Source organism: Salvia splendens, chromosome 6, assembly GCF_004379255.2.
Source record: "Salvia splendens isolate huo1 chromosome 6, SspV2, whole genome shotgun sequence".
Lineage (NCBI taxonomy): Eukaryota > Viridiplantae > Streptophyta > Magnoliopsida > Lamiales > Lamiaceae > Salvia > Salvia splendens.
Genome location: NC_056037.1, coordinates 9,787,363 through 9,801,594, shown reverse-complemented (window position 1 = coordinate 9,801,594; position 14,232 = coordinate 9,787,363). Strand labels below are relative to the sequence as shown.

General features: G+C 35.7%; 1 protein-coding gene across 1 annotated transcript; it reads right to left on the bottom strand.

Annotated features, from left to right (window-relative positions):
- Window positions 1-2,463, bottom strand: LOC121806996 (taxadiene 5-alpha hydroxylase-like). The gene is made up of 3 exons (XM_042207182.1): window positions 1,491-2,463; window positions 1,182-1,372; window positions 1-1,079 (listed from the first exon to the last, which is right to left on the bottom strand). The coding sequence occupies exons 1-3, from the start codon at window positions 2,449-2,451 to the stop codon at window positions 783-785; spliced, it is 1,449 nt and encodes a 482-aa protein (XP_042063116.1). The 5' UTR covers window positions 2,452-2,463; the 3' UTR covers window positions 1-782.
- Window positions 2,464-14,232: the final 11,769 nt, after the last annotated feature.

Sequence of the window (14,232 nt, the reverse complement as noted above, 5' to 3'; positions counted from 1 at the left end):
AGACAATTAACCTTAATTTTTTTCCCTTCTTCTGAAACCACCAACAAAGTACTCAATTCAGAATCCACAAAATATTTTCTGCAGCGACACTCTGAAGAGTAGAAAACGGAAGCACAATCATACTAGTAAGAGAATCAAGAAAGCCATACCTTCTTCAGTAATTCGGCCTCAGCGTTGAAATTTGCAATCCCTAAATCAAATAGATACAGAGAAGAAGCAAAAGGCTTCGGTAACAGTGGCTCAGACATATCCTCGAACATGTGGTGAGCTGATCTAAAAGCTGCTTTAGGCAGAGAATCAACCTCAAAGACATCGCTTGCGCCGTTGGAATTGGTCGATAGACCAGCATTTGGGGATCCCGCTTCTCATTGTACCTCACATAAGGTATATCGATTTGGCAGAGCTCAAGAAAAGGGGATTTAAAGGCGGGATGGGTACAAAGCTAGAGCTCCAGAGGATTCGATTGGGATCAAAAGTGACAGGGCTCAGTAAGCATTGATTTTTTTTATCTCTTGAATATAGGTAATGTTGCAGTTGATAGGTTAAACCAATGCTGTTTGGATATGGTATACTTTGCCATTATAGTAAAATTGTAGGGATGAAGTAGCTGAATAGCTCGTTGGTTGTTATGGTGGGATCCTATTTTCTTGATTGATTTGTTCTATGTGCATCGATTTGAAATAATTGAAAAGCTAAGACATATTGTGATCAATCAAACGCTCATAATGGATTATCATTAAATTTATTAATGCACTGATGAAATAAATCACGTATATGCTCTGTTATTGCGACTTGGGAGAGATCCTAATTGGCATTCCTTGAGAAGGGAATGGGAGAGGATCTACTGTAATTGGCTCATCAAGATTCTCTAATGTCCAATTATATCTAGTCACAACATAATGTACAAATATAAGTATGTTTAGCTTTGCTAATTGGTATCCTGCACACAATCTTGGCCCTCCGCCAAACGGAACATACGAGAAGGGCTGGACTGGGTCGTCGAACCTACCTGGTTCGAATCTCAACGGATCTTCAAAGTACTTCGAACCATAATGTGTTCCGTATGCTGTCCACAACTCCTGCAGATTACGAATTCTTTGTAAGGAGATATTCATAATGTTGATGTTTTTCATTTTTTTTTGTTTTAGTAGTTGTTTCCAGGATTACGAACCACTAGTTACCTTCCAGCCCCTGGGAATCGTGTATCCATCGAATTCAATATCTTGGATTGCTTTTCTAAAAGAGCCGAAAATTGGAGGGAAAATCCTGATGCTCTCGTGTGCCACTTGCCATGTGTAGTTCATCTTCTTCACATCCTCGTACGTGAGAGCTTCGCCTGGTACGCTTTTGCTGCGCATGATACTGTCGTGTTCTGTTTTGTGTTTGAATGATCACATGAGAGAAAGAAGTGGGCCCAAAGTTTGAAATGCAGTTTACTGTCATAAATAGAAGTGTACTGTGCTACTGGAAAAATTGAAACTTGCTAATACCTTTTTGAAGTAGAGCATAGCAGTTTGGATGATGAGCCAGCATCCTGAAGGTCATGGCAATGGCGAATGAGGTGGTGTCGTGGGCTGCAAACACGAGCAACACGATGTTATCAGCCACCTCCGCCTCAGTAATCTCACCTCGAATCAGGGAAGCAACAAACTTGGACAGGAGAATCCCTCCCCCATCACTCTGTTCTTGCTCTTGTTGTTCCATTTCTCTTCTCCTATCCCTGACAATCTCCACCAGCATCTCCTCTATCTCCTTCCTCACCCTTTTCGCCCTCGAGAATTTGGACCCTGGGAAGCTCAGAGGGATCGCGAACACCCCTTCTAGAACCTTCTCGAACATCTCCAACATCCCAGGTTTCACCTCAATCCCCAACAAGCATTCTAGAACAATAGTGAATGTCAAAACTTTTGTTAGCCCATAGAGACTAATTGTTTTCTCCCCACCACTCCAATATCTTTCCAAGTGCATTGCCACGGTGTTGCAAATCCTAGGCACGAGATTGTCAAGGCCGGACGAGCTGAGGCTGGTGGCCACGATTCCACGTAGGCAGCGGTGCGCCTCCCCTTGTTTCTCCATGATCGAGTTCACTCCCATCAACTGCACGGAGGAGGAGGGCCACGAGCTCACGACTAGCTTGAACTCGTTGGAGAGGAAGAACTTGTTGGCCTCGGCCCCACTGACAACGACGGTTGGGTGGCCCATCAGCCTCGTCTTGAAGGTGAGGCCGTGCTTTCGGATGCGGGCTTGGATGAAGTCTTGGTAAAGCCTGTTTTTCTTTTGAGCTTTGTAGAAATCTATGGTTTCACCGACCCAGGGCAAACCCATCTTCCCCGGAGGCAGTTTCCTCTCATTTTTGCTTTTGCAATTTTTCATCACAAACGCCAATGAAGCAATAGCAACAATAACAACAATAATAACCGAGAAAGACAAAGGTTCCACTTCAGGATTCATTGCAAATGTGAAAATCCCAAATGGAATCTACTATTTGTATACACACTCTCACACAAAACAGAAGAAAAAGTGAGCTTACTATGTCTTGATCCAAACAAAATCTGGTATTTATACACACAGACATGAATAGAAAATTAGCAATAAAGATTATAATAATTAGGTCAACTTATGAATGGAAAAAGGTCGGCGAATCATGCAATCATAAATAACATCCCATGTTTCTCTTCTTTGATTTAATATAAAGCGTAGAAAAAACTGGACATCTGAAATAAGATAAGAGCTGATTAATTAAGAACAATTATATTTTTAATCCTGTCATTAGTCAATCAACAGAGAATCCCTAGATACCTGCATTGTCCAATACTTAAGTTTTTTAGCTGTACTAACTTGTGTTCGAAGTCAAATGCTGGCCTGTAACAGGAATCTTGGGCATTTGGGTGCTTTGTTATAGGTATTTTATTTAGGATTAGGGTTAATCTATTAAAAAAACTTTGACTTGATTTTGATTGTCAACACATTTTATAAAATGTTGCAATAATAATAATAATAATTTATTTATTTATGACCAAAATAGGCCACATATCACTGATACAACGACATCGTATGGGAACTGAATTTCAAATGACAAGAGTAGAAATGTAATCAACTGGTCTATTTTACCAAAACTAAAAAAAGGTGTAATTATTTATTGCAACAATTTGTTAAAAGCGTTGAAAATAATTACAATCGAATCAATTTGGGTGTATTTTATATAGCTGCTAACCATAGGATCATTAAAGTTGGCTTCCGTAAGATGAAAAATTATCTAAGGATTAAATAAAGGGTTGACCCAGAAAATAGTTAATTAATTAGCAGATCCCAGAATGTAAGAATTTTAAAAAGTGTTGAAAGAGGAATTCGTGGATCTGCATTAATTTGATTATTTAAGAACATGACAACAAGGTTGAATCTGCAAAGGTATCTATTTTTGTCTCCCAGCTTAATGAATTATATTGCTTGATTTAGATGGAAATATTTTCCAAAATAAGACTTTCAAAGGATTGTATGCACCGTCCAAATCCCTTCAAAGAGGAAACATGATTATCGATTATTTGAAGAAACCCATCCGCCAAGGGCAATCGGATCTAAGACTTTGGGCTTTATAAATATCTTAAAACATAAGGCCTAGTAGCCCTTTGGGAGAACTGAGCTTCGGATTTAAATATTCTAGATTTTGTTTGGGCTAAATAAATCCAATACATTTTTCTCAATACACCTTCCCTCCACAAAAAATAATCTCATTTTGCTATTTTATGATGTTCACGAAAAATAGTATCATTATAAAATTAGAAGTTTTATCCAATACTTACCCATTTTTCTCTTTTCTCTTTTACTTATTCCCTCGTCTCTTATGTTTACTCACTTTTTCTCCTTCTCTTTCTTACTTTAACAATTTTTCATTAAAACTCATGTCTTCCAACAATGAGCCTATTTTTATAAATGGAGGAAGTATATTTATATTCTTTTCTCTCTCTTACTCTACAGATTTCTCATTAAAACTTTTAACTTTCAACAATAGACCTATATTTCACGAACGGAATATTTATATTCTTTTTATATATATATGTAATCTATTTTAGTCATCTCATTCAAATTAATCCAATTATACATTAAAGTTAAACGTGTATTTCTACCTCACGACGCAACAGTCGTTGCTAACTGATCCACCCGCGCCACATCACTGTTATTTTATAATCTTAACAAAATTTGTTCTTTAAAAAAAACTATGTCGACGCTTTCTATATTTACTACTGGGAATTGGATGGATTCTCACCCATCTCTCATTTTATTGTTCTCTCTTTCCGGTTAGTTTTGAGGCATTTTTTACTATGTAGTTAGAAGAAATTAATATTTAGTGAGTTCATGAGAATAAATTATGATAGAGATAAATAATTAGAAAATAAAATAGAAAATAATAGATTAATATATTTGATTAGAAAATAAAGAAAAATGATTCACTAAGAGATGAAGTAGAATATAGACTAAAGTCCCAAAATGGTCCTTAACATATTGTGTTTTTTTTTTATTTTGGTCCAAAGCATTATATTTTGAATTATTCGGTCTCTCACATTTGAAATCGGATCACATTTGGTCCATTTTGGACGGTTTCGTCAAATATTTGACGATTTTAATTACCGGGTCACAAATCCGTCACAAATCCGTCACTGAGAGAAAAGATTCCTTCCCTTTCCCCTTCTCCCCCAACCCTAGATTTCTCCCTCATCAACCATGCTTTAATCAAAATCACCTGATTTTACCTCCAATTTCTCCTTTTTTTAGTCTCAAATCCACTCACCAATCCATTGGCTGCGCCACCTTCAAGCCCGACGATTCTCCGGCGGTGCTTCTATGCCGAGAGCGCTGCAGCTTCCTCGACGAAGCCGTACGGCAGCGTTTCGCCTTCGCCGAGGCTCACATGGCTTATCTCCACTCCCTTAAGGAGGTCGGCGTCTCTCTCGACCGCTTCTTCAGTCAAGATCTTGACGCCTCCTTCCACTCCCCGCCCTCGCCGGTTCTCAACCTCCCGACGCACAGAAAGGGGGATTCTCCCTCCGCCTCACTGCCGGATGAAATTCACCACCACCTCCCTTCCCGCTCCGACTCCGGCTCCCATCTGCACTTCCATTCTGACGATTCGGAGGACGAAGACGACGACGGTGGCGGCTCCGACTTGGACTCGCTGCATCACCATGACGTCATCAAATTTTCAGTCGAATAATTTGTGATTATATTAAAATATTTCACCAAATTTGTGACGGATTAGTGGCGAATTTGGGACGGATTTGTGCCGGATCAGTTTCTCCCAGTTAGTGACGGATTAGTGAAGTGACGGATTTGTGACGGATTTGTGACCCGGTAAATAAAACCGTCAAAAATTTGACGGAACCGTCCAAAATGGACCAATGTGATCCGATTTCAAATGTGAGGAACCGAATAATTCAAAAGATAATGTTTTGGACCAAAATAAAAAAAATGCAATATGTTAAGGACCAAATTGGGACTTTAGTCTAGAATATATTGTCTCCAATAGCATAAAAGCTGCCAACTTCACTTTAATAACAAAGGTTTTAAATTTAATATTGTTATTTCTTGTGGACGAAATGTGCTTAATACTCCCTCCGTCTCCAAAAAATATGCACTTTGGGATTGATACCGGTTTTAATGTAAGATTGGTAAAGTAAGAGAGAGGTAGAGAGAAAAAGTAATTAAAGTATTATCAGTGGAGAATGAGTCACACCTCATTAGAGAGAAATGACTTTTCAAAATTGGAAAGTGCATATTCTTATGGGACGGACTAAAAAGAAAAGTGTGCATATTCTTCTGGGATGGAGAGAGTAATACCGTACTCGTATAAGTTTATTTTGGAAATAGTTCCGGAATTAATGCAATCAACCAATTAAAAAACCAAAATATATACTCGACCCCAAGTAGGAGTACTAAACTAAACACGATTAATTTATTTCAATTTACAAATGATTACAATCACACATAGTGCTAATTGCTAAGACAGCTCAAAAAATCACTGAATTGTTTCTGAGCATGCATAAATTATTGGTGTGAGTAATAGTGTTTATTTCAATAAATCCAGAAGTGGTCAGTGGCAGAGTTGTTCTCATTTACTGCATGAGTTATTCACCACCTACTCAGAGCTACTCTACTCTACTCTTCTCTTCAATTCTCATCCCCACAAATTACTTTTATTCAACTGTGAGAGATAAGAGTAGTAGTAGAACGAATCAACTCTTTCGCAGTTGTTGTAATTGATACCGAAACAGAGTTTGAATTCAGTTCCAGTGTATGTCAAGTTGAGGCTATGAAATTTGATGCCATCTCATTATTCGGACCACATATTTTATGGTCTACATTCTAAGAACCAAATTTCGGACTTCATTTTTTTCCTAAATTTCAAACTCTGCACAATTTTAACCCATGTCTGACAAGAAAATTCAATATAAAAAAACAAGTACAACTCATTAGTTTTTTTAGGTTTGTGATGAATTTACGTAGTTGTATATATAATTGGGATAATTTTGTAATTTTTGTAATTTTTCAATAATTAAAAAGTAGACAATTTATCTGTTTGAATTGAAATTTTCAATTACTAACCACCCTCCATTTAATCAAGTATTAGAGATAATGATATATTTTCTGATATAAAAATATCCATTTTTTAAAAATATTTTATATTAAAAAATTCGAATATATATTTTTGGTTATTTAATAAAAAAATGTACAAGCCAAGAATAAATAATACGAAAAAAAAATTATCACAAAAATAACGAGATAAAGCATAAGAAAATGGTTAATCATTATAACTATTTTATTTCATTATGTCACATTTCAGTAAAGAAAATATTTTTTTCCATTTATTAAGATAAACGATTTCATTGTTACTTTAATAATAATTTTTTTTGACATGAAATTTTATAAAGTACTATTAATATGTAAAGAGTTAAGTGGAGATAGGGTAAAGTGAGAACGGAAAAAAATAGAGATTGAAGAGGGAATAAAGTAGGTGGGAAAATAAAGTCCTAATAGAAAGAAAATGTATTGAGTAATTTTTTCCTAAAAGAAAATTACTTATTTATGGTGGAACTAGGGAAAGTTGTTCGCTTATAATTGGACGGGAGAGTTTATTTTTACGCAAGCTGATTCAACTTTTTAAAACTATCTAATTGATTATGGGCCATATAGAATTGAATCGGTACATATTATATCAAATATGATTTTACTCTAACCATTTACACTAAACTCAAACTTAAAAGAATATTCTCTATATTATGTACTCCCTCCGTCCCCTAATAGGAGTCGCTCTTTGACCGGGCACGAGTTTTAAGAAATGTAGAAAAAAGTTGGTTGAAAAAGTTATTGGAATGTAGGACCCATATTTTTATATTGGTTTTATAATAAAATGTGAGTGGAGTGAGTTAGTGGAATGTGGGGCCTACTACCATTTATGGTAAAAATGAAGAGTGACTCTTAATGGGGGATGGCCCAAAATGGAAATTAGCGACTCTTATTCGGGGACGGAGGGAGTATCTTTTACTCATAAAATTTGAAAAACTTTTAGGTTTATTTGAAAAACTTTTAGGTTTTGGTTTAGTAAACCTAAAGATAAGTATTTTTTCTTAAAAAATAAAAAATGGGATTGGTTTTTGAGTACTATTGAAGCTAATTACTTATCTTATTTTAGATTTTAGTATACCATTAGAGATAATTTAATTATGCACTTTCCTACAAGAGAAAGTTGAATAAAGAAAACTCCAACACAACAATCAACTTTATCGACTCTCCGCAAATCCTTTTTTTCATCGTATGCTTTGTTTGAATGGAGTATAATTTTTCGTTGTCACATCTCAATTTCACCAAATTTAAGACCAATTGGACAATTGCAAAACATTAAAAAGTCGTGATATTTTATTATGGTTACAAAAGTTACAGAATAAAATATGTAAAATTATGATTTAAATGCTTATTCTCCAAATGGTATCAGTTAAATGATCAACGATATGGCAAAACCCTAATTTGATGAAACTAATGAATCAGTTGGTGAGTGCTGTAAAATTCATTAAATTTGGAGGCGAGAAAACAATTAATGTACCAAGATAGTGGGCCAATAGGTTGGTCTAGGTATTCTATGGGCCCATAGTTAATGGGCTTTAATCTCACAACAATAGTTGTCAGTTGAATAGAAAACCTAATTTGAGGAAAATGGAGTACAAATTAGGGATTAGCATGATTTTCTTACTTATATTTGCATTGCCAAATATATATATATATATATATATATATATATATATATATATATATGGGAGCGTTATTCTCCTTTTCACATCTTAGATCCTTTTTCCTTCTTAATATTACGCGTTAGATCTAAGGCATCAACGGATCAGATTGATTCTATAAATCAGGTTCCGTGTTGCATTATAGAAGGTGGTTGTATGCATTACAGGGTTACTATTGACATTTGACGGAAAAGTAACTGTCACATTTTGGTATCTGCGAATAATGCACCACATGGTCACGAGTAATGCATATAATTGACTATATAATGCACAATATGTGAACTGCAATGCATACGAATAAGATGTACCATGTTATGATGTTTGGACACACGTTTCTTGTTTCCCCTAAGGGTTTAATAAGCTTAGGGGCTAGGGTATAGTACGTAGACACGTATGTAATCTTCACATGGTAACGAGTAATGGATATAATTGACTATATAATGCACAATTTGTGAACTGCAATGCATACGAACAAGATGTGTTGTGTTATGATGTTTGACACACGTTTCTTGTTTCCCCTAAGGGTTTAATAAGCTTAGGGGCTAGGGTATAGTACGTACGCATTAATAACAAATTATAAAACGATATGAATAATTCATCAAATTGTCACGAGTAATGGATGTTATTAACTATATAATGCACAATATGTGAACTGCAATGCATACGAATAAGATGTACCATGTTATGATGTTTGACACACGTTTCTTGTTTCCCCTAAGGGTTTAATAAGCTTAGGGGCTAGGGTATAGTACGTAGACATTACTAAAAAATTGTTGTTATTGGAATATACGTATGTGCATTATTTGGTTTAGGTAATGCATTATGTAGCTGTTAATTGTCATTATCTCAGTATATTATGCATTATTAGAGGTATTGTGTATATGGGTTAATCAACGGATTGAAGATTACATACGTGCATTTATTAATGTCTACGTACTATACCCTAGCCCCTAAGCTTATAAAACCCTTAGGGGAAACAAGAAACGTGTGTCAAACATCATAACATGGTACATCTTATTCGTATGCATTGCAGTTCACATATTGTGCATTATATAGTTAATAACATCCATTACTCGTGACAATTTGATGAATTATTCGTATCGTTTTATAATTTGTTATTAATGCGTACGTACTATACCCTAGCCCCTAAGCTTATTAAACCCTTAGGGGAAACAAGAAACGTGTGTCAAACATCATAACACAACACATCTTGTTCGTATGCATTGCAGTTCACAAATTGTGCATTATATAGTCAATTATATCCATTACTCGTTACCATGTGAAGATTACATACGTGTCTACGTACTATACCCTAGCCCCTATGCTTATTAAACCCTTAGGGGAAACAAGAAACGTGTGTCCAAACATCATAACATGGTACATCTTATTCGTATGCATTGCAGTTCACATATTGTGCATTATATAGTCAATTATATGCATTACTCGTGACCATGTGGTGCATTATTCGCAGATACCAAAATGTGGCAGTTACTTTTCCGTCAAATGTCAATAATAACCCTGTAATGCATACAACCACCTTCTATAATGCAACACGGAACCAGTTTTATAGAATCAATCTGATCCGTTGATGCCTTAGATCTAACGCGTAATATTAAGAAGGAAAAAGGATCTAAGATGTGAAAAGGAGAATAACGCTCCCCTATATATATATATATATATATATATATATATATATATATATATATATATAGGATTGTATTCAAATCCTTTTCCCCTTATTAATCCAATCTCCTCCTTAATCTCATCCATGGATTTGTAGTGATCGGATGGTTAAAATATTTGGCTGAAATTAGTTAATTCCCTTAATTTTTAACGTGTAAAGGGCTTAATAGACATTAACATTTGGAGTTAGTTATGGAATGCTCCATGATTTCAGCGGTAGAGTATTTGTGCAGTTTATCACAATATTTTATGCAGATTTCGTTGAATTGTTACTCCGTTCGTCCGGGTTTAATTTTGCTTGAATTACACTGCGAGAAATTGTCGTTCACACAAACCATACAGATTTCGATTTCGCCCATCGTCGATTATCAATGGAAGAAGGTACTCTACCCTATGTTTATTGATTTCGACCATGTTTGTTGATGTCCATGTTTTCATTTTTTGTAGGAAAATAAGTCGCATTAACAAGTCTGTGTTTGTCATGAAATTCGCGTGTCATGTTGATGTGTCTCTGTAGTGTTTTATCGAAATATGATTGACGTTGTATGGTTATGTGATGGCTACAGTGTGTTCAATTGACATAGGCGTTCGATTATCCTACTAGTTTTGTTATTTCATGTGACATAGGCGTGCAATCCTTCCCCTAGGGTTCCCGATTTCTGGGCTTAGGAGTGTCGTATACTATCAGATTCAAAACATGTTCCTATGACTACGAATTGGAGCCATTCGTATAGTGTTTGGTTTAATATTGATTTAGGAATTGGACGAAATTATAAATGTGATGTGTAAGGATGATTTGGTAATGCACTCTTTCTGTTCCGTAATGTATAGTATACTGCATATAATGACTCTTTAGCTTAACTTGTAGAAACGCTCGTTTAACATGTACTGTTTCGTGTTTATAAACAGTAAGAGTTGTGCCTGCCTGTTCTGAGGAATTAAAGCCTGTTGTTGGTCAGAAGTTTCAATCAAGGGGTGAGGAAGGTGGAAGATGTTACAATGTGGTATTATGTTGTATGCAATAGGGAAGGCCAGAAGAAGTCCAACGAGGATGACCAATTGAATGCACGTTCCGGTTTCTCCATGAAGCGCCGGTGCTTATCCAATTGATGTGGATGTAAAGCGAGTATATTCTTCAAGTATTTCTCTGATAATGGACTTGCAGGTTACATAGTCCAGCATTTCAACGAGCTTCATAACCATGATATGGTTGAGTCAGAGCATCAGAAGTTTATGTCTGTTAACCGTCATTTAGATGACGTGCATCAGAAATTTATACTTGATTGTTCAAAGGCGAATATTGGACCCACACTTACGTTTAAGGTGTTGAAAGAAACTCTCGGTGGGTTTGACCTGGTCGGTTGTACGGTTGGGGACATCAGGAATGCGTCACGCGACATTAAAGCATATGCACATGGATTCGATGTGCAAATGGTATTGGACGACATGGCTAAAAAGAAGGAAATGTTTGAGTCGTACACATATCATTATGAGGTTCACGAAAACAACCAGTTGGTTGCCTTGTTTTGGTGTGACGGCTTGATGAAGAGGAATTACCACATGTTTGGTGACATTATAGCCTTTGACTCCACGTATAACACGAACATGTATATATGTTTATACAACAGTATGTGCAATATATTTAGGTTTGTATTCATTATAATACGATATCATTTGCATTATTTAGATTTGATTATCTTTTCAATGTTAATAATTTTATGTGCATTATAAGGATTTATTCATTCATTATTTCAGTGTTGAAGATTCATTAGTTTCTTCTTTGATTAATTTATTAACACTGAAACGGTTGTTTATGAAGGACAATGGATACTTAAGTTTAAGTAATTCACACAATAATGAAAATAATGTACAAACTCAATTAAACCATGTGGGATTAAAATACAAATATATTAAGCACAGAATCATAGCAACAGTCCAGGTATTCGAATTGCAAATAAGAACAGAAGTTCACCCTCTTGCTGGGATTGTTGGGAATTTGTTGGTCTTCCTCTCTTTGTCATTTTAACAACTGCGCATGTATCCAAACAAACAAAAACTTATAAGATTGTATTAACAAATACGAACGGTTAGGGGTAATCGGTTGAATCTTGGTGTGGGTAGTGTGTTACGGGCAATACTTGGAGAAGCACTTGTTGCAACTCGTACATTAAACCATTCCAATAACAATCGAAAAAACCCTACCTCCTCTTAGACCGCTGAGTGATATATTGTTCAGAACAGAACGGATTACTTAAAAACCGAATGAAACACTGGTTGAATTTTAGAATGAACGGCAAGACCTTGAGTGGTGGCGGCTAGGGTTTTGATATGGGTGGGAATTTGAGAAGACGCTTCGGGAGAGAAGAGCGGGAGAAAGCAGAGGGATTTAATTCGTCTGCTAATGAATGAGGTTTTGAGTAGATGGAAAGTAGTGTGCAAATCCCGCATAAATCTCACACAGAACGATTGCGTTAGATTTTAGAACATAAAATTACCAATTCACCCTCATAATGCACGAAAAATACTAAATAATGAAGTACGAGATGTTTAATTAGGATTGTAATCCGGATCGTCCATCCTCCAGATCCGACGCTCTATAACTAGAGAACAAATCATAACCACAAGATCAAGAAATTTAAGGGCTAGTATTAATACATGTAATTTTCTAATTTAAGGAGAAATTAGGCCCCTCAATCACAAATTTACTCCATAATAACAAGGAGAGGGTATTATGGTAATTTTGTAAAAGCTTGATACCAAAATCAGGTTAGGTTGCTCAGCAGAAGCTTCGAATCCCCTTCCTCTGCATCTTCCGCAACGGCACCGGCGTCTCCAACGGCCGCCCTGTCTACACTGTGGTCTCTGGCACATCGCCGCCGAGGTCTTCTCCAATAGGCTACTGTAATCGATTACATCGCACCAGCAATTCTCGGTGAAGGAATCGACGTGATGATGATTTTGCATCAGAAATTCGAAATTGAAACATCAACAGAAGGGGGTCGATTTAGAAGTTTATGGAAATTTGAAAATGGTTTGGGAAGTATAGAATTAACTAAATGAGCAAGTTGGAGATTAAAGCCGATGCTGCATGCTTAGTTTATCGACATGTATGGGATGGTTATGTCACGTTTGTTGAAAATTTGCCTGAAGTTTATATTTTCATATACTTGAGAGTTAAACTACTACATTGTGTCGCTATCCGTTTATGGATGGTGGGGAATCATGACATGGGCTATTAACATCACATCCTTGTTATTAACTGTCATACCTTTTTTTAATGACAATTCTATATAATAATCTAAACACAATAATAAATTCAAGGTTATTGGATCAAAATTTGTAATTCAAAAAATCAAACTTAATAGACCTAAACCACCAATAACTTGACTTAGCATTCATTATAGTGATGTGTTTTGTTAACAAGAGTGAAGTAAAATCATGCTAATAGTGATGTGTTTTGTTAACAAGAGTGAAGTAAAATCATGCTAATAGTGATGTGTTTTGTTAACAAGAGTGAAGTAAAATCATGCTAAGAGTGATGTGTTTTGTTAACAAGAGTGAAGTAAAATCATGCTAATAGTGATGTGTTTTGTTAACAAGAGTGAAGTAAAATCATGCTAATAGTGATGTGTTTTGTAAACAATAGTGAAGTAAAATCATAATAAGAGTGGTGTGTTTTGTAAACAATAGTGAAGTAAAATCATAATAAGAGTGATGTGTTTTGTAAACAACAGTGAAGTAAAATCATAATAAGAGTGATGTGTTTTGTAAACAAGAGTGAAGTAAAATCATGCTAACAGTGATGTGTTTTGTAAACAAGGGTGAATTAAAATCATGCTAAGAGTGATGTGGAGTGAAGTAAAATCATGCTAAGAGTGATGTGTTTTGTAAACAAGAGTGAAGTAAAATCATACTAAGAGTGATGTGTTTTGTAAACAAGAGTGAAGTAAAATCATACTAACAGTGATGTGTTTTGTAAACAAGAGTTAAATAAAATGTCACTGACACGACAGAGCCTGTTTATTGCAAATCACATGTTTAAAACTCATTTAATTTGTTACACTTTCTAAGAGGCATCAATATACAAGCTGTCATGATTAACTCAAAAGATCAATCCATGGCCTAATTAGATAACAGTGAGGTTGTTAACATCCTTTCTAATTTTACAAATCACAAATTCGACTTTGGCCACCCTCATGCTGATGCATATCCCAATCAACGTTCGTCGTGTCTCGGGAGCCGATAGTGTCAGCTGCATCCACTTGCAATCCTC